General features: G+C 37.7%; 1 protein-coding gene across 1 annotated transcript in view; it reads left to right on the top strand.

Annotated features, from left to right (window-relative positions):
- Cdkal1 (CDK5 regulatory subunit associated protein 1 like 1) overlaps nt 1–20,731 on the top strand; it is a 732,899-nt gene that overhangs the window by 101,270 nt on the left and 610,898 nt on the right. The window contains exon 4 of the mRNA XM_004640150.2: nt 15,266–15,350. Within this exon, the coding sequence (XP_004640207.2) occupies nt 15,266–15,350 (85 nt within the window). The remainder of the gene's footprint in view (nt 1–15,265; nt 15,351–20,731) is intronic.

Raw genomic sequence — 20,731 nt, 5'->3', positions numbered from 1 at the left:
CTGTCCTTCAGCTTATGACATCTCCTTGCGAGTCACAACATGTGTCTTTCTACTTCTGTTTCCTCATCAATAAGAGGGGATTATAAATATTTACCTCATGGAGCCGTTGGGAATCTAAGATTAGATAATGTATTTGAAAATACTTTGCAAGTGGTAAAATGCTATGCAAATGTGGTTATTTATCACATAATAAATTTATTATGTAGTCAGAATTGAAATGTATAGGAAATTAAGTTAAGCATTTAATTGCACTTTGACTTCTAGGCAAATTCCCTCTGATTCATAAGGCAGAGACAAGATCAGCATAGTTTATGCTTTTGTTACCACTCTAGGCCCATTGTTCTGTCACCATTACTCTACCAGGCCAACACTCCTTTTTTGAAGTCCTTTCTATGTTATGCTTCTGTGACATAATTCTACCTTCTTGATGATTTTTACCCTTGGTGTCATTTTTTTTACCTGCAGTGTGTCATCAGCATTATTGACCTTATAGGCATTCTTTCATGCTTCTGCAGTTGCTAGTGGCACAGTTCTGCTTATGTATGTCACCAGGTTGCGATGGCTAAACTGAAGTTACAGCCTTCTCTGACCTCGTCTTTTCAAGAGCTTCCATTTCCTTTGCTTATCTTTGTGTTCTTGATTGGAAACTTTTTAATTCCTTCCTCTGTCATCTCCCATATCTAATCATTACTAAGCTGTTTTATGTTTGTAAAAATCTCTTTCCCAGTTGAGCCTTTCTTTCCCCAAAATTAATAGTACAACCCAAGCCCTTATTATGTAATCTCTTAATTTTTGAAATAACCTTTTTAAGGCAGGTGTTAGAACCTCAGTTTGCTGGTATCTATTGAATAACTCAATGAAAAACACCCTGGGGTCTAAGGCAGCTGTCTGAGGCTCCAGGCCTTCCAAGTTAGCCAGATGATCCAGGCTGTCTCCAGAGAGCTGTAAAATCTTCTGGGTAGGAGGGTTCATCCTTGAGATAAGGACCTGCCCTGAAAATAACCAAAATATGTTGTATGCACATGCCAATATACCAAAATGAATTTCACTGTCTTGTATTGCTAATATGCACCAGTTAAACCTACAAAATATGTCTGAAAATTAAAACCCAACCCAACCCTGCCCCACCCCACCCCACCCCCAGCCTGTTGGGCCCAGACGGGTGCCTGGATATGTCTAGAATCTAAGATGACTGAATTTCTAGAACATGAATTTCATTTTCTGAATGAAGCTACTGTTGACATTTTGATACATCTTCTGATCTATTTTTAATGCACAGTTTCAGTTTGATTTCACTTTTTCAGTAATTATGCTATATGTTTTTGTTTTTATAACTTTGGTTACATGAAAAAATTTTTCTGAGATATTTTATTAGAACCAAATTCTCTATCAGAGCGTGACCTTCAACATCTGTTGAGTATTTTAGTTTTAACTTGTGATTGGGAACACTTAGTCTATTATCTTCCTAGCTTGGTCTTTCACTTATGAACATACCTTTCTGTCTCCTTGTTCTTATTTATTCATTCATTCACTCCTTGATTCATTCATAACCTGTTTTCTTCTAGTTCTGAGCTTGGCTCTAGGGATTTAAAGATGAGCACTTCATTGAAGGACAGTTTATTTTACATGCTTGCCAGGATGGACCAGAGCGTGGGAAGCAGCACCTTCCTCATTCTGTAAGAGATTCTTTTGGAAGGTGGTATGTAAAGCAGCCTGTGAAGGCTGAGTAGGAGTTCACTACCTCAGAGAGGTAGAGAGAAGTTGAAGCATTAAGCACAGAAACCAAAACAGTGGTGATCATGTGGTTTAAGCTTGGCTATAGGTGCTACTGGCATTTGAAAACTGTTTTTTTTTTGAAGTGATAATTTATTTACTATGCATTTCCCTGAGTTGTACATCCTTCATGAAACGAACTGAAGCAAATAAAGTTAATTTTGAATCACCTAAGAAAAATAAAAATTAAGTCTGTTAAGTAGCTTTAGAGTTATGTGTTATTAGTATTAATTTAGGAAGTTAGTATATTCTATAGAACAAATTCCAGTTAAATAATCTCTGTTGTTTTGTTAGGATAATTCTCCTATCTGTGCAATGATGTCATAAATTATATATACACTTTTGTCCTTAAGAAGTGCCCTGCTATTGTGACGGTGAATCACTTTTTTTTTAAATGTATTTGGTACAGGGTCTCACTATGTAGCTTGGACTTGTGATCCTTGTTTTCAGTTTCCCCAGCAGTTGGCTATGGTTTACATTACTGCACAATGTCCCATAGAATGAGTTTGTGTCTTTCTTTCTGTTATAATAAAGATTACAGGTGTGCACCACCATGCCCAGTCTCAATTGCTATCTCAGTGCACCTTGGGGGCAGGTCCGGCATGGCAGGCCCAGTGTTGCCAGTCCTTGTGAATCTGGTTTTTTAATAGTCTCTCCCCCCCACAGTCTCTTATGGTGACATTATCCTTTCTCTTTATGGCTACTTTATTCCCAGTCTCAAATTCATAAAACATAATTTGTAATTTCTGAAATTTGACACAGCCATTTTGGTAAAATTACTTTTACCTGTCAATCAGTTCAACAACATTGAGACATATGACTAGGGTTATGGCTTGTACCTAGATGTTCCCCAAAGGGGTCATAGATTGGGACCTCTTCATTGGCTTCTGTTTCTAGAGTGTGTGATGCCGGTGTGTGTAGTTACTAAATTAGTCCACTGATGGGTTTGTCCTAATTTTGAGTGTGGATAATGGGAAGGCCCATCATGGATGCGAGTGCTCTAAGGGCGTGTAGCTTGGGCAGAATATAGGGGACCAAGAAAGGGCTGCCCCTTGCTGCTTGTTTCCCCCATACTTGCTACTGTAGGGTCTTCCTACTTCTGCCTGCTGTGAGCTCTTTCTCCTCTGCAATGCCCTCTGCCATACCACCCTGCCTTGGAGCCAGCTGACTACAGACAGAAACCTCTACCAACTGTGAGCTAGATGAACTTTTCCTCTTTTAGCTTTTGGGGTCTGGTATTTTGTCTCATCAGTGACAAGAATAACCAAGACAGCTGCTTTAATTTGTTTCTCTCCAGTAGTCGTTTTCAAAATAGTTCATGAGTGTGTTGTGAACACTGACAAATCAGAGCGGACACTAGTTTTTACATTCAGGTTATTTTATTCATTAGAGCTTTGATGTTATTGTTTTTTGCACATTGAAATCCAAAGCTTAAGTTTTGAATGGCTCTTTTGTGTTTTGGTAATTCCTTTTTTCTTTCAAATTATCAAATCGGTTATTGTTTTTTGATCCAGCAAGTTTGGTAGATAAAGAGCTACAGTGGCTCTTGCATTAGAGATGACATTCTACAATTAATCTAACATTCCCATAACTTTTGAATTGGTGCCGATCCTGAAATCTACCATTCTGAGCAGGTGACTTTAATTATTAATTTGTGCTAAACTGAAGGTTGCATGCAATCTAATTGGAAATCAGATGTTTTAGCAGATTGCTAGTGAGTTTCTTTGAGGTAAGTTTTGCTCTTTGGCTGACTAATTCTTTTTGCCTTATTACTTTATGTGAATAAGGCAGGAGGTTTTGTAGTGGAGTACGCAGATTTAAGGATGCAGTTGTATTTTGAGGTTGTTCATACTATCCTCAAGGGCTCGAAAGCTCAGTGTGTCAGGAAAGTAGCTTGCAAGATGGACAGGGAGAGCTGTGCCTTTGGATAGGGGCATAGTGGTCCTGTAACGTTCACTGTTGGTATATTGCCTCATGGTTTATAAAATCCATTTAACTTATAAGTGTCTTATTTAGGCTTCTTTGCCCACAGTAACTTGAGAAGTAATTACCTGTCAGGATAAACAGAACTGCTGAATTAGGAACGAAGGCAGGAATATTAGCAATGTCCTTTTCTACACAGTACAGTCTGTCTTGCCTTCCCATTTTGATTATGACCAGGACTACTTAGCTATCCAATAGATCCTGGTAGAGTTTTACCTGCTATTAATTTTGATCTAAAAGAAAAAGTCCTTTTTTCCCTTTATATAGTAAACAGCTCAAACTGACCCTTAGTTTCCCCATTTTTTTTCTGTGAAGCTTTCACCAGGATGGTTTTAAAAGAACAAACTAATATGAATAATCTTTAAAAAAAGAAGAATACCTCCTACAGGAACTATGCTGTGCTTCAGGCTCCTTCCAGTTGCTGGCTCTGCCTAGCTGAGGGTAGGCAGCTCTTGAAGGGCAGAATTTCAGACTGTGCGCTGTGGCTTCTCTCTGCTCCCCTTTGCTCTTTTGTTCTGCTTCCCCCTCCTTCTCCTTCCATCTAGCTAATATAAGAATACTTTGCTTGCTTTCTCTGTTTTTCCCTCTACCCCTCTTTCCTTTTTTTCTCATTTTTTTCTTCCCTCCCTCTGCATCCTTGCTTCCCTTCCACCTTCCCTTTTTTCTTTCTTGTCCCCCTTTTTTGCCCTCCCTCTTGCGTACCTTCCTCTACAACTCTTTGCCACTGACCCACACACCCAGATGTGGGAGAATTCTTCCTAATGAATCATTTTTCATTGTTTCTAGAAAACATAGTCACACCATGTCATGTGTTACACTGTTCTTTATAGTCTATGTAAAGAGCAGGAAGTGAAATATAGAGGGAAAAATTTATTCAGTTGCCAGAATTTCTATTTTATCTTTTTTTTTTTTTTTTTCTGTTTCAAGGAGTTATTTTTCAAGATGGGTGCCTCTGAATTTCTTATTTTAGCATACCGTATTCTGTGGGCTTTTGGTACTCTCAATGGTTTGTGTTATATAAATAAACTTCCTGAGTATGATTAAGCATAGCGAACATTTTTTTTTTCAAACCAAATTGGTAGGACAGTTTCAATAATTAACACATTGCATACATTCTTCCTAGTGGTTAATTGCTGTACAAGATGCGAACATGATATCCTATGTACAAACACTATTAGAACAAATCCCTCTATTCATTAAGAAAATGTAACTATGTATCTATTTTAACCATTTTGAATACACATATACAAAATGGACATTCATCTGTATCCCCTTTTTTTGTTAAGTTCCGTTATTTGAATATTATAGGTGTGTTAACTCAGCAAAATATTCTAAAAGAGTCCAGTAGTCCATAATAGTATTGGGTCTTCCGCTTGACTGACAGTGTCAGAAATTGTTGACCTGAGTCCCCTACAGCTCAACTTAACAGAACATAGCGAACATTTAAGCTGGCTTGAGTTATCTTCCAGAGGTCTGGGGTAAAGAAACTTTCAAAAAAGGCTTTTGGGTCCAGAGCAATCCAATGTTGTTTTTCCCTTGTTTATTTTGCTTTTAGCGAACTTTTATTTGCATGGCCTACTCCCCTCCCTGAAATCTGTGAATAGATTCTTTTTATTGTTTTAGGCCACTCCTCCAGTTGACTTTGGGATGGAAGAGTTGTGTAAGACAAATGTTTTGTTCTCCTGTCTGTGAGCCACACAGAAGCCTGCGGGGGAGGGAAGGTGCCACCAGAGCCTGTGCTTTGGGGCACTGTCCTGCACTCATGATTAATTTTCCTGTTGTTTCTCTATCTCAGACCAAGAAATAACATGTTCAAAACCTTGGAAATGTTGGAAATAGTAAAACAGCTGCTTTTGAAATCTGATTATTAGTTTTCTTAGAAATACCATAAGACACCCTCAAGGCCATGTAGTATTTCTTGGTTTTGTTTTAGATATTATCTGCCTTATTTTTGGTGGAGAGGCAGAGAGCCACTAATAAGACATGCTAATTTCCTTAAATTCACAGTCTGTGGAGTCAGTGTGTCTGGATTTCTAATCTCAGCCCTCTTTTTTCTGTTTCATTTTAGGAAAGTTACTTGCTAAGCTTTAGATTCCTCCCCTATTAAATTGGAATTAAAATGAACCCACCTCAAATTGGGAGGATTATATGAGAAAATGAGATGTGACATTCTTGGCTTATTGCTGGACACAGAGTATGTATTCAATAATGTTAGCCTTTATCATGATTATTTATTACTTTAGATTTTTATTACTTTAGATTCAAAAATAATTTCTAGCACATATAAAGAAATAGTTTTAAAATGAAGTAGGTTTTGATTAAAAAAAGTTTCTATTTCCTTAATAGAAACTTTTTTTTGTTGATGACTATCATTTTTCTGGTTGAATGAATCCAAAAACTTTTACTAGAGGGGAGGAAGTCCTTTAGAACATGTATATATCTGCCAGGTGTGGGTGTGCAGATTTATAATCCCAGCACAGGAGACTGAGGCAGGAGAATTGTTTTGAGTTTGAGGCCAGCCTTGAGATACGAAGTGAGTTCAAGACCAATGTGAACTAAGCAGTGAGACCTTGTCTCAAAAAACCAAACAATAGCAGCCCCCCACCAAAAAAAAAAAAAAAAAAAAAAAAGAAAAAAGAAAAAGAAATGTGATCAGGTCACTTTTTTTTGATGGCTCACAACAGGAAACTATCTTAGTTAGATTTTGTCTCCGGAGTGAAAGAAAGATATTGAATGTAAGCAATATGGAGAGAAAACCAAAAATAATCTTACAAGGCTTAAGAGGAAAAAAGAAATATGTACTTTTAAAATTCGAACAATACAGGTGGAGTATGAATTAAATATTTTTGTGTCCCTTTACAGAATTAAACTTTTATAATTCAGAAAAGCAGTGTCCATCGCTTTAAAAAACAAAAGAGCGAAGGAAATCAAAGGCAGTCATGAGTGCTATGCTGAGGAGGCTGAAATTTCACCACCACCTCAGCTTCATATGTGCTTTTCTCACAATAGTCTGACTATTCTCATTTTCATTTTGAAACACAAATGAGATACTTGATACTCTTTTCCATAACAAAGATTATTTCAGCTGTAGTCCTGTGTTGATTTTCCATTGTTGTGACAAAATACCTGAGAAAATCAACTTTGAGGAGGAAAAGTTTATTTTGACTTGTGGTTTCAGAGCTTGTAGTCCATGGTTCTTGGTTCTGATGCTCTGGGCCCCTAGAGAAGGCAGAACATCACAGAGGAGGCTGCTTACCTCATGGTGTCTGGCAAACAGTGGTAGAAATAAAAATGTATGAAGAAATAATAAAACTTGGAGTGAAAAACTGAGAAAAATGTTTACAGGTTCACTTGATATTGAATTAATATCCTCTGGCTTGTTTGTATAAGTGAAGTAGAACTTGAGCTTTATAAAGTGACTGTTAGGTTGATAGAAGACTGGGTATAAGATTAGGACATGTGGAAAACAAATAAGCAAATATTTCCAAAACAAAAACTTGTGAGATATGAGTAGTTGCTCAGCTCATAATAGAGATATATATTAAATCCTTGCTGGGATTCTGTTTCCTCTGGACTAGCAAAGGTCCAGAGGTTAGGTGGCCCACTAAATTAGCTAGCCTGAAGTGTTTAGGCTTCCAAGCTAGACCTGATATCCTGGCTTTGGCTTTGGCAATGTTTGGCTTTGGCAATGCTTGGCTTTGTATATGCTCTTAGCTGCTCAGGAATTATCAAGAGCTCTTCTCCAAGTCTGTGTTCTAACCGTAGAGCTTTTTTTTTTTTTTTAACTTTGTTTCCTTCCCTGGGCCATTGTTATTCATCTTCTCAATGCTCTTCTGAAATACTGTTCCTCCTCAAGCCCTGGAGATCCCCACCTGAGGCTTCTGAGTCAGTCAAGACCATCTCCTCTCTGCAGACCTTTAATAATCTAATTATCTGCATGTGGTGTGCTTGTACATTGATTTTATTTTGGGCGTGAAGTTCTAGACGACAGGTTGTTTCAGTTACTTTTCTCTCATAATCTCAGCAATACTTAGAGCCATAATCCCAGGCTTGGTTCATGAATTAATCACGAACTGTAGAACCATACCCCAATAACTGCATGAACCTTTGGGGGGACAGCTGCACTCAAACTATAGTATTCCACCCCTGGTCCCCCAGAGACTCATGCACATCCCTTTATGCAAAAGGCATTTGGTCCATCTCTAAGAGTTGCCAAAGTTCTAACAGTTTCAGCATTGCTGAAAAGTTGAAGTCCCAGGTCTCCTCTAAGATCTAAGGCAAACTCTTAGGTCTGAGCCCCATATAAAAGAAAAGTTAAACACTTCCAACATTCAATGGCAGAAGAAAAACAGTACCATTGCAAAAAGGTACAAATAAGGAGATACAAAGCACTGGGACAAAGGCAAATTCAAAGTCCAGCAGGGCAAACATTAAGTCCTGTAGTTCCATGTGGAGCATCTGAAGTAATCTCTGATGAGTTGGGGGCTTTGAAGGCCTTACGTGGCTCCCTTCCTGTGGCATTTCTGGGAGATGTAGCTCCTATATCTTCTCTCTTAGGCCTGCTTTGCTCCCTCCTTGCCGTTTTCCTTAGATAATCCACATTCCTTATTTCTCCAAAATTCTGGGGTCTCCACTGCACTTTAAGCTTCTCACTGACAGCCTCCCACATTGCCCTCCCAGGGGCACACTGCCTGGCCTCCAAGCCTTCTTAACCCCAGAACTCTTGTTGTTGTTGTTTTTGGTGGAACCGGGGATTGACCTCAGGCCCTTGCGCTTGCCAGGGAAGCGCTTATTCCACTGAACCATCTTCCTGGCCCCAACCCCAGAACTCTTGACATTCTGCATGCACCTAAAGCCAACAGCACATGGATGATGCCAAGGTCTGCTGCCAGCTCGAGCAGTAGCCAGGTTTTCTTCTCTCTTAACTATAGTGTTCCTGGATCACTAAGCACTCTGACCCTGATTCTGAGGAACAAATACTCTATAATGCTGCCATTCTGGAACCTGGTGTGGTTGCTGCCACAGTTCTGGAACATTTTGCTCTGTGGCTTTCTACCCAACGTCAAGTCTTTAACATTTGCAGTTTTGTGGCCGCAAAGGGTGAGTCCTGTGGCTCCTTGTAAAGCCCTGAGGACATCGTTTCTATTCTCCTGTTCCTTCTTGGCAATGGAGATCTTTTCAGGTCTATCTTTGTAGTCCTCTGCTTTATTGGAACTTCCTTTCTGCCCAAACTCACATTTTAAATCATCCTGCTGGGTTCTTTGCTCTAGATTCTCAACATAAATCTGGCTAAAAACCCCCAACAATAGCCATGCCACTGCTTCAACATTTGACTGCCTTGAACTTTTTCTTCCAGATTAACTAGTCCACCATGCTTAATCTCAGTCTTTGGACATGAGCAAAATGCAGACAAAGTTTCTGCGAAGCCATAACACACATTGTCTGGAGTCCACCAACCAATATAGTCCTTCTTCCTAGCAAAAGCCTCTTGAGCCTGGTCTTTTTCAGGCAGGATTTCTATCAGCATTTTGGTCTTCTGAGCTCTGACCAGAATGTCCCATACAGAGCAGCTGAAGGAGTTCCAGAGCTTCTCTTATAGGTAACATCTCTGAACCATTCCTATCTCTTTCCATAAGCCATTCCCAAAGGCCCTTAATCCATGTGATCAGGTATATTCACAGCAGTGATTCCAGTCTCAGTACCAAATCCTGTCTCTGTTGCTTTTCTTTTGTTGCTGGGACAAAGTATCTGACACCCAAAATTAAGGAAGGAAGGGTTTAGCTCACAGTTAGTGGAGGTTTCAGTCCACACTTGATTGGCTCCAAGGTAGAGTGGCACAGGGCAGAGTGCAGCAGCTCAAGGCAGTAGAAAATGGCAAAAAAGCAGGAGCAGAGGCAACAGTGGCAGCAGCAGAGGCAAAGACCAAGCTTCTCCCCATTCCTTGTACTACATCCAGGATATCTGCCCCAGGGCAGGTGTAGTACTCACACCCATAATCTCATCAGCATTCACACTCATAATCCTAGCCTTGGGTCATGAATTAATCACAAACTCTAGAACTGTGTTCCAATGACTGCATGAGGCTTTGGGGGGACAACTACACACAAACCATAATACAGGTCTTCTGATGTTTCCTGCTTGTTTTAAATGTTACCATTCCATGGTATATGTCAACCTGGTTTAATTTCTCCTTTGGAGATGCATACTGTGGCACTCCTCCATATGAATGTTTAAAATGGGGATGTGCCTTAAGATTCAGGAACATGAGCATCATGGACTACCTCATTTGGCTTCAAACTCTTGGACTCAAGCAATTATCCTGCCTTTTTTCCTCTCTGGAAGAACTGTTACACATTGGATAGTGTTGATGCCATCTGAAAACTCAAAATATTTTCATGAGAGGGTAACACATGTCAAACTAGCATTCTTTATTGGCAAGTAGCTATACATAGTTTTCCTTTTTATTTTACTTTTGTAGTCAGTTTGTTTTCTGTGTTAGTAAAAAAGTTACCTTTTAATAGGTAATCGTGGGTTTGCATGAAGTTAACAAACACTGTAATACAGAATTGAAAGTGAGAAATATGGAGTATTGTCATTTTGTTAATAGTATTAATATTCTTAGTGTTTAGCATAATTGAGTATTCTGCTTTAAAAACTCTTCCTTCTCTAGACTTCTGTAACACCTTGTTCCCTATTTTTCTTTTCCTTTTTAGTGGCTATTACTTATAACAAATTTGATCATTTTTTTAAAAGGACTACCCTTACTGGCCCGAACTCCTGGGCCCTAGTGATCCTTCTGCTTCAGTCTCCTGAGCACTGGCGCTACAGGTGTACCTCACTGTACCTAGCTTTCTCTTTACATCTTAACTTCTCTACCAGATAATTGCATAGCTTATATAACTTCTCCTTCTCCTGTTCCTTGATTGGTGGTTGATTCACAGTATGTAATAGAAAAGGCCTAAAGCAGTTTTCTGAAAAATCTTCATCCCTGAACATCTCTTTTTAATATGTACAAATTTAATAGTGACCTTAAGAGTAATATAGCCAAAACAAAATGATTGATTCTCTATTCCCCAAAACTATTTTTAGGCCTTTTTCATATCAGTAAATTCCTCCACAAATAGCTGATGCTCAGGACAAAATCCTTAACATATGCTTAATAATCCAGCTTGATTTTTTTCTTGCACCACTCTTATTTAGCTTTCCTATTAACTGTTTTGACACTCTCCAGCTGTTTTGTTCAGGTGTCCTAGGTTCCAGTGATCTTCTAGCTTTGACTTCGTGAGCACTGGAACTATGAGAGTGCCCCGCCATGCATGGCTTCCTTTCCACATCTTAACTTCTTGTGATGAAGTGAAACTTTGAGAAGGCAAGGCCTAATGGAAGATCCTTAGGTCCCTGGCAGTGTGACCATAAAGGATATAGGGCTTAAGTCTCTTTCACTTTCTCTCTTTTGCCTCTTGGCCATGAGATGGGCTGTTTTACTCTGCACACCCTCTTGCCATGATGGTTTCCTGAGCCCCAGCCTAAAACAAAGGGGAAATTCTTTGTAAACTAGAACTTTCAAATGTGTGGGTCCAAGTAAACTCTTTCTGTTTAAAGCTATCAATCTCAGGTATTTTTATTGTAATGATAGACAGCTGATTAACATACTCTACTTCCAAAATGTGTCCTAGCTCACTCTCAATCTTGAAATTCTATATCCCTATCCAGAGTACTATGGTCTTTCACTTACTCTTAACTTGGTGCATCTGCTTTTAGTTTGTTTTGTTTTAAAAACCTCCAGCCCTCACCTTTGCTGTGTAGAGCCACTAAAACTGATGACTGCATTAAGAGACTCCTATGGCTTGTGGGGGCCCTGTACTTATCAGTGGATTGAATCTACTGGTGCTCATAGATGCCTGTGCTAGGATAAGGTGGGGGCCTTGTGCTCTGCTTCCCTGCTGCCGCCAAGTGAGCTCCACCATGCCCTGTACCATGATGTTCTGCCTTGTGCCAGCTAACTGCAGACTGGAACCACTGAAACAAAGAGCCAAAGTTTTCTTCTGAAGTTGTGGTGTCAGATATTTTCCTTTGGTAGCAGGGGTGCAGGCCAGTACCCTATTTAGTGTTTTAAAAGTGCTTCCAGTGTGGTTTTTCTGAATTAGCAATTAGTTCATGTAAGAAATCTGTAGTGTCTTCATGTTACACGTAGAGAAATATCCAGAATTCTTAATTTGCCAGTGAGAATCCAATGAATATTCCAAAGTGGATTAGACCAAAGAATCTGACTTTTGGCTATATCTCTGACATTTTCCTCCCTGCTTTCCATATCCATTCACCCTGGTCTTTTCTCTGTTCCTAGACAAAATAGACCTGGTTTTGTTCACGACCTTTGTATCTGCACTCACATGGCAGATTCCTTCCTATCATTTGCTACAACTCAGGTTCAACTTCCATGAGAAGCTTTTCTGGCAGCTCCTCTCTTTTTGTCTGTCCATTACCCTGTTTAAACATCTTCATTTACCAAGTGTTACCTGAATGTATCTTGCTTGTTTCTCTGCTTTTTAAAAAAAATCATTTTTTTTTTTTTTTTTTTTTTTTTTAAAGTCAGACTTGCTTATAATGACTGAACTCCTTGAGGAGAGACTTCTTTTCACATTCATATCCCTAGTACCTCATACAGGGTCTGTCACATAAGAAATCTTTATCCTGTGTGGCCTTCGATTCTTTGATTAAATTATACCTTTAAGTAGAATCATCTTTGGACAATATTGAGTAATATATACTAAAACAATGTGGAGTTCAGAAATAATTGGGGATTGGCCACTGTGTTCCCTCTTGCAAGCTGACTCACTCTCATGCTGTAGGGTGTACTTGTTTTTTGGGGGGTTCTAGGAATTGAACTTGGGACCTCATGTTTGCCAGGTAGGCGCTGCACTGCTGAGCTGTATCCCTGGGCCTGTAGGGTATATGTCTTTTTCTGTTTTTACTTGGCCAAAATTTGCTTGGTAGAGCCTGTTTCTTTTCCTACTTTTAATAAAACTTTGGTCCCATTTAAAAAAAAATTGAGTATCTCTGGAGTTCATTGAGAAGTGATGTTCTGTCTTGTGGGGTGGTTTGTTATTTTAGAGTATTAGAGTTCCCATTAATTGTAGTTACTGGATCCACAATCACTTTATTCCAGGAGTTAACATCAACACAATTTGAATACAAAATAGACAAAGTAGAATAATATCTTTTATTTATTGCTGGAGTTTCCGGTGAGAATAGTGGTGTGAACTGCCGAATAACTTGAAGGTAGCTGCAAAGAATATGTCAGGATATAAAGTTGGCATCTTGTACAACTAGTTTGTCATTAGGATTGGATATTTACTTGTTTCTTAAAAAGATAAATCTAGGTTTGGGGAGATAGCTCAGTGTTCTAAGTGCCTTCCTGGCAAGTGCAAGGACCTGGGTTCAATCCCTGGTACCACATGCTGTGCCACCCTTGAGTGCTAAGCCAGGCCCTGAAACTAGGTGTGATGGTGTACACCTGTAATCCCAGTGCTGAGGAGACTGAGACAGGAGGATCACTAAGAGTCTAAGATGCAGAGCAAAACTCTGTATCAAATCAGTCAATCAACCAATCAAACTACAATCACTGTTTTTTATCATTACTTAACAGATCTCGTTGACTTTTTCTTATCTATAATACATTACTCATAGTAATGACCTTGAAAAGAGATTTGATATTAATTTAGTAAGTATGTTATCTATCATGTAGTGGGACCTGAAACAAGTTGTAAGGATATAGCTGTGAATAGGGTAAAAAGCTCATTTCTGCCTATTTGTTAAATAAATCAGAGATTCTTTTGAAACAGTTCAGATCAGCATTGGCCTTCAGAACTTTTGGAATGAATCCTATAGGCATGAGGTCTCACCAGATCGCTGTCATTCTCTTCTCATCCTGCACCTACTTGCACATTGGTTAGTGTCCCATGGCTATATGAATGCCTATTCTGTAGCCATCACTGTATTAATATTTAGATATCCAGAGAACAGCTGATTAAATTGTTGTCTTTAGGATCTCTTAATGGAGACAGACTGGGAAACGAATGCTTTTTAACATAGAACTGTAAAGTGTAAGAATATTCTTAGCACACAGTCTGTTAGGGGAGTGCAGAGAAAGAGATCTAACAAGCCTGAAGCTGAAACTGAAGGGTGAGAAGGAATTTGTGTGATTGCAGGAGATGGAAATAGGGGAAAATGAGTATAGAAGTTGGGGAGGTAGGAAGCTAGATCTGGACAGGTCTTGAATGCCAACTGCCTATCGCTGGAAGATTGGGATGGTGCTAACATGAGACTGATAGAGGAGTGATCTTTTCGATAGCATTGTGGGGGAATAATGTGTAAGGGACAAAGAAAAGGTAGGTAGCTACTTGTCAGAGCTTTTTAGGGAAGTGACATAATCAGATTTATATTGTATGAAAGACCACTTTTGCTGCTTGGTGGGGAAGCATCCATGAGGGTGTTACTGGGGGATCAGTGGAAGGGTGAGAAAGGTTAGGAGGGAATCATAGTATTCAGCTGCTATACACTGATAGGGAGTTGCTTGCTTTTTATTGTTTTAAGGATTTTTTAAAAATTCTATCTCTTTGCAAAAGGATTTTACTATTCTAATAAATTGTTGTAAAAATGTTATTTCCAAGTTATCATAAGCTCAGATGTGTCCACCATCCTTCACCCTAATGCTTGAATCTTCCTTCCCAGACAACACATGTACACAGAGACATCTGCATGCGAACTTGGTTCTTTATTTTATTTGCTTCTGTTCTTATTGAAATGCTGTTGAAAGGGCTAGTTTTCACTATTGATTTCCTTTCGTTGTGGTAATCCTATTTTAATGAACAAAGTCCTTTTAGGCAACTAAGGTATTAAAAAGGAAGGTAGACTGGTAGGTACAGTAGGGATTTGTAAGTTTATTTAATAAACATGGTTTGGATTGTTTATTCCATTGCCAGTGTGTTTATTTATTTCCTAACAATATTTAATTCAACTGGTAATAGAAATGACTAATTTAGAGATAAATCATTAGTTCTTCAAAGCAGATAAGTTAATATTATTAGTAACTTCTCAAAGTGAAAAATACTCAGTATTTGCTCATACCTCTGCCTGAAAAATATTAACACTTTCCAAAGGGGGGAAGTTAGTTTTATATCATAGAAAATCAGGTCAGTTTCACTTTGGTTTGTGGAAGTTATTAAATAGTACCCTTGCACACTGTAAAATAAGAAAGAAAATGTTTGTCCTCATTGCATTTTAAGTGAAAAGATACAGCACAGAATACTCATTTTTGTGTTTATTGCTTGTGAATATTTCCATATTACAGCAATTACCTACTGTAGTATAATTGGCTGTTTACTTGCCTCTAACCATCCCCCCTTCCCCGTTGGTTTCATACCATCTGGGTAAGCACTTGGATGGATATTTTTGATGTGATTGAATGTGATGCTTAACTTTTTTTTGTATTCATTTTTATTTTTATTAGAAAATCCTTCTGAAGCAGATTTATGGCTCCTGAACAGTTGTACTGTAAAAAACCCAGCTGAAGACCACTTTAGAAACTCAATTAAGTAAGTAGAAATTTTTCCCCCTATTTTTGATAATCAAGGTAAACAAATCATCAGCAAGTTCTAAAAAGACTCCTAAGTATGATTATAAATATTGGGCATGTATAAAAAACTATGAGTTCTACTTTACTGTTTTAAGTTTACCTGATAAAGAGCAAAACTTTAATGAGACCTTTTCTAATATGATTTTTGCATATGTGTAGTTAGCTAGTAGGTGATTTGGTTTTTTAAAATTTTTTTATTTTTAATACATATTTTTATTCAATGTTCATGTGTCCAGGATAACATTCTTGCCTTTCTCTACTCAGTGAAATTTTTTTTCCTATCGTAATGTGACTTTAATTGAGAGTATGCTTTTTCCCCATAATTTTATTGAGAAACAAATAGCAATGAGACAGTTTCAAATCAAATTGTTAGGACAGTTTCAATAATTAATTGCATACTGTCTTCCTAATGGTTATTTGTTGTACAAGATGCAGACATGATATCCTATTTACAAACACCATTAGAACAAATCCCTCTGTTCATTAAGAGAATATAACTATATATCCTAACCATTTTGAATACACAGATACAAAATGATCATTCATCTGTATCCCCTTTTTTTTATTTAGTTCTGTCATTTAAATATTATACGTGTGTGAATCAGCAAAATATTCCATAGTAGTCCAGTAGTCCATAGTAGTATTGGATCTTCCACTTGACTGGCAATGTCAGAAATTGTTGACCTGAGTCCCCTACAGCTCAACATAACGCTATGGCTTTACTTCTTATACTTCATTTTTATATGCTAGTAGGTGATTTGAATATTTAAGTATGGCCTGTGTTCTTCCTGGAGAACCCAGTGCAGACTGCACTAGAGTCTGCAGCTTTTACCTATTCTCTCTCCTCAGCCCGCCAGCCCTCTTCTAAGTGCTAGGATGTCTGCACGACATGGGAATGACATTAGGTAACTGGCACATACGTCTTAAATCTTTTCTGCTTTGTTCTCTCAGGTTAAAGTGGAAAAAGTCTTTTTTAAAATGTGTGCTCTGTATCTTATCCCACTCATCTTCCTAGATCCCTCCTCATTCTGTGAATTATTTCTTCATTCTATATTTTCAGACCCTCCAACCCCATTAGCGCCTTTCCATCCCCATTTCACACATTCAGGTCTAACCAGCCCCCATGTCCCTATTAGCTTTTATCCTGTTTTTTTTTCTTGCCTTTCCAGCCAGACCTCTTAAGGTTTCTTATTTCTTTTCTTTTTTAATTTTTAAAATTATTTATTTATTTGGTACAGGGTCTCGCTGTGCAGCTTGGACTCATAGTGATCCTCTTGTCTGAGCCTCCTTACCACTGGGATTACAGGTGTGCACTACCACTCCTGGCTTCGGTGGCCAGCTTGGCACATCTGGGGTTCCAGGACTAACACAGAGTGCAGTACTGGGGATCGAGCCCAGGTCCTTGTGCTTGTCAGGCAGGCACTTGGACCACTGAGTTATTTCCCCAGCCTGGTTTCTCATTTCTTTACTTTATTTTCTTATGTATTCTTCTCATCTTCATTGTGATTATTGTGAAATATATTGTATAAACACTTTAGTTTAAATAGTGAACCTACACCTGTAAATCCAGTTTAAGAAGTATAACATTGTCAAGACTGTACACAGAGCCATATTTCTCTCTTTCAATCATACCCCGACAAGTAAATGGTTTTTAAAAAATTTTTTATTGGGGAACCCAGGGCCTTCATACTGTGCTTCACACCAGCCCCTTTTCTGTTTTTAATTTTGAGATAGGATCTTGCTAATTTGCTATGCCTCCCAGAGTATGGGTTTATAGGTGTTCCACCATGCCTAACTCAGGAAGTACCCTTTATCCTGACTTTCTTTCAGCTATTCTTTTACTTTAGTTAGATTTGTCATGTATTAAGTGTATTTTAAAACAATATATTGTTTAGCCCTTCTTTGTACTGTATTTATTGGTCTTATTAACTGCTGTGTTCTTTTGAGATTTGTTTCTTTCTTTAGCATTATAGTTTTAGATTTATTCATTTTGATGAATATAAAATGAATATAAAATGACTTCATTCATGAAGAGTATTATTTTTTATGTGTCAGGAATTCAGCCCATAGCTGCACTCATATTAGGCCAATACTCTACCATTAAGCACCCAGGTGCTCTTTTTTCTTATAATTTTTGTTCTTCCCAGGGTTTTCTTTTCACGACAGCTTATGTTGTGACTATTTTAAACATTTTCTGGTGCAAATGTATAAGGATTATTTCAGGATATGTATCTCATAGTTGAATGATTGGGTCCTAAATAGGTACACATTCAAACTTCGGTTGGTAATGCTAGTCTTTTCTTGGAAATGGATATACTAGCATTCATTCTCACTGGCAGTGAATGGGTATGATTGGTTATTCCCTGTTTTCAATATAGGCAGTATAGTTGAGGTTCTACATTTTTCTACATTGCCTGGTGACGATGGTATTTTATTATGATGCTAGTTGTATTTTTGTGATCATAGATGATGTTCAGTGTTTTGAAATCGGTTTATTGGATATTGTGTTTCTATTTTTTATGAAATGGCTTGTCCATTTTCTTGTTGAGTTTTTATTATTAGTGGTAATATATGTGTTCTTCTACTGATCTTTAGATATATGTCTTTTATTTTCTCCCACTTGTGGTTTATCTTTTTACTTTTTAAAATGATATGTTTTGATGATTTTAAATTGTGATTTATCATTCTTTAAGTCTTTACTTTTGTCTCTATTCTTAAAAAAATTTAACTTGATTCTGTTAAAATAGTCTCTTGTAGTTCTTCTGTTAGATTCATGCTTTTACCTCTTATATTTAGGTCTATAATTCATATGGAGTTTTTTTTTTTTTTTTTTTTTTTTTTTAGGAGATGGGTATGGTACTGGGATGTGGTCCATTTTAACTTTTTTCATGTAGATATCCATTTATACCTGTATCACTTAACTTTTTTTTTGTAAACTGTGCCTTTTTTGTCTCTGTATTACCTACTATATCATATGTTATTATCCATATATAATTTGGGGTTTATCTCTTGGCCTTTGTCTCAGTTATTCTTTTCTTGTTGCTGGGACAAAATACCAAGCACCCACAATTAAGGAAGGAAAGATTTATTTAACTCACAGTTAGTGGAAATTTCAGTCCATACTCAGCTGGCTCCTAGGCAGAGCAGCACATGGCAGAGGGCAACCTTTTATGGTGGTAGAAACAGGGATGCGCAAAGGGTGGAGCAGTAGCAGTAACAGCTAGTTAGCCTGTCTTCCTCCCTACATAGTAATGCAGAGTATCTGTCCCAGGGCAGGTATGGCACTCACACACATAATCCCAGCAATGGATCATGAATTAAGCACAAACTTTAGCAGCTGTCCCAATGACTGCATGAGGCTTTGGGGGGACATCTAGACACAAACCATAATAACCCTCTTTTTCCTACTGGTCTATTTCTTTATTCTGGTTTTGTAATGTCATAAGTTGTAGAGATTTATACTTAGTTCAGCTACTGAATGTGCCAGTGTATTTTTGTATTTAAGAGTGTCCTGGTTGTTCGTGCTCAGTACCCTTGGATATAAGGTTAAAATCAGTTTTGAAGTTCACCAAGGGATACTAGTGTGATTTTGATCATGATTAAATTGAAATATTCCATGACTTTTGGCAAAAACTGAATCTTCATCATTTTGAGTTCTTCATCCCATGAATAAGGTACAGTCAAGCATTACTTAATGACAGATATGTATTGAAAAATGGATGGTTAGGCAGTTTAGTCCTTGTGCAAATGTTCACTTATATAGAATGAGATGTTCATTTAAACAAAGTGGACACTAGGACATGTAACCTTATGAGACCATTGTGGTATATGTGGTCTGTTGTTGACCAAAAGATCATCATGTGTACATGAGTATATTCAGGTCTGCTTAGATGTTCTAAAATTTTTTTTTTGATACTTTTAAGGTCCTATGCTTTTAAAATATTCTTTTCTTTATAATGTAGGTATTGAGTTGTTTCAGTAACATCTTCTAAAAACATCTTCCTTTATGGGGGTAGTATTTTGTTTCTTTGTACTACCATAAATGGTGAGTTACAGTGTTACAGTGTTTGCATCCTTTGTCTTAAAGGATTAATTCTATCAGCAGTGTGAAGAATGGCTGAGTGTAAAGAATGGTTGAGATCAGGAATTGAGTTAGGCTCAAGCTGTAGTAGTCCAAGTACTGAGGGATGCATTCGAAGTGAAGGCAGTCTGAAAGGAGGGAGTTGACATGTGAAGGAAGAATTCTTACCAAGTCCAACATTGAAGACAAAGCATTTTTTAAATTCAAATATAACTTGTGCTATATATATTTTCTATAATACATAAACTTGTCAGTGTGGTTCAAAGTAAGATATGGTATTTGAATGATTAAGTGAATTAGTAATGACACAAAGGAAAAGCTTGTGACTTTTAAGACTGAGGAACTAGTGGTAGCAAGCACAGCTTCCTGTAATACACTGGTTTGCTTGATTGAAAGAAAAATTAAGAATATAATTTTTATTTTAGGCAATGCTAGGGATTGAACCTAGGACCCTGAGCTTACGAGCAAGTCCTCTACCACTGAGTACTGCTGCTCACTCCTGAAGTGTCATCCTCTCTGATCATCTGCTTTTGTTTCCTTTCCAGTGTATTCTTAGTATTTAGCAGTTTTTGTCTCTAATTATTCATTACTTAATTTTGTCTCTTGAGCCATCAGGCAGGAGACATCATTTTAACAGGAACAAAGAAAGGTAAGTTTTTTTCTTTCATTTGGTTAAGTGTGATCTTATTGATTAAGAACTAAAAATTGAGAATTTGTGACAAGATTGTTAAATTTTTATAGTATAGTATGTTATTGTTTTTGAGATTGCTAAAAGAGTAGGAGTTTCAAGTAGCACAAACAGAGGTAAGGCTGTGTTTCCTGGGCAGCTTTTGAACTTAAATGCTAATGCCTGTATGAACTTTGAAAAATGCACACTCTTCCCATGTTTTATGAGGCAGCTTGTTAGATACAGCTATTTCCTCCTGAGCATTTCTCAGTTGTCTCGTCCTCATTTTATCCATTATCCTAGCATGATTGAGACAATATGGCCTTTAACTTGAGGGTTCTGAGTAAATGAAAAAGATCAAAAGTTTCAAAAAAATAAAATTTGCTCTTAATGAGAATATCAAATAATAAAATTCCTTTGACTAGTGCTTTATAGAAATGTGGGATCTTTTCCATGCCACCTAAAGGAGGTCAGTGAGAGGCTGGTGAAAATAAACACATCTTGTGTGTTCTGTATAAATGACAGGAAGAATAACCAGCTTGCTTTGATCATGAACTGACAACCTCTGTTTGACCTTGTATATTTTAACCCA

This window comes from Octodon degus, unplaced genomic scaffold (genome assembly GCF_000260255.1).
Source record: "Octodon degus isolate 3935 unplaced genomic scaffold, OctDeg1.0 scaffold00119, whole genome shotgun sequence".
NCBI classification, from domain to species: domain Eukaryota; kingdom Metazoa; phylum Chordata; class Mammalia; order Rodentia; family Octodontidae; genus Octodon; species Octodon degus.
The sequence above is the reverse complement of the archived record's forward strand: the minus strand, read 5'-3'. Positions and strand labels throughout refer to the sequence as shown.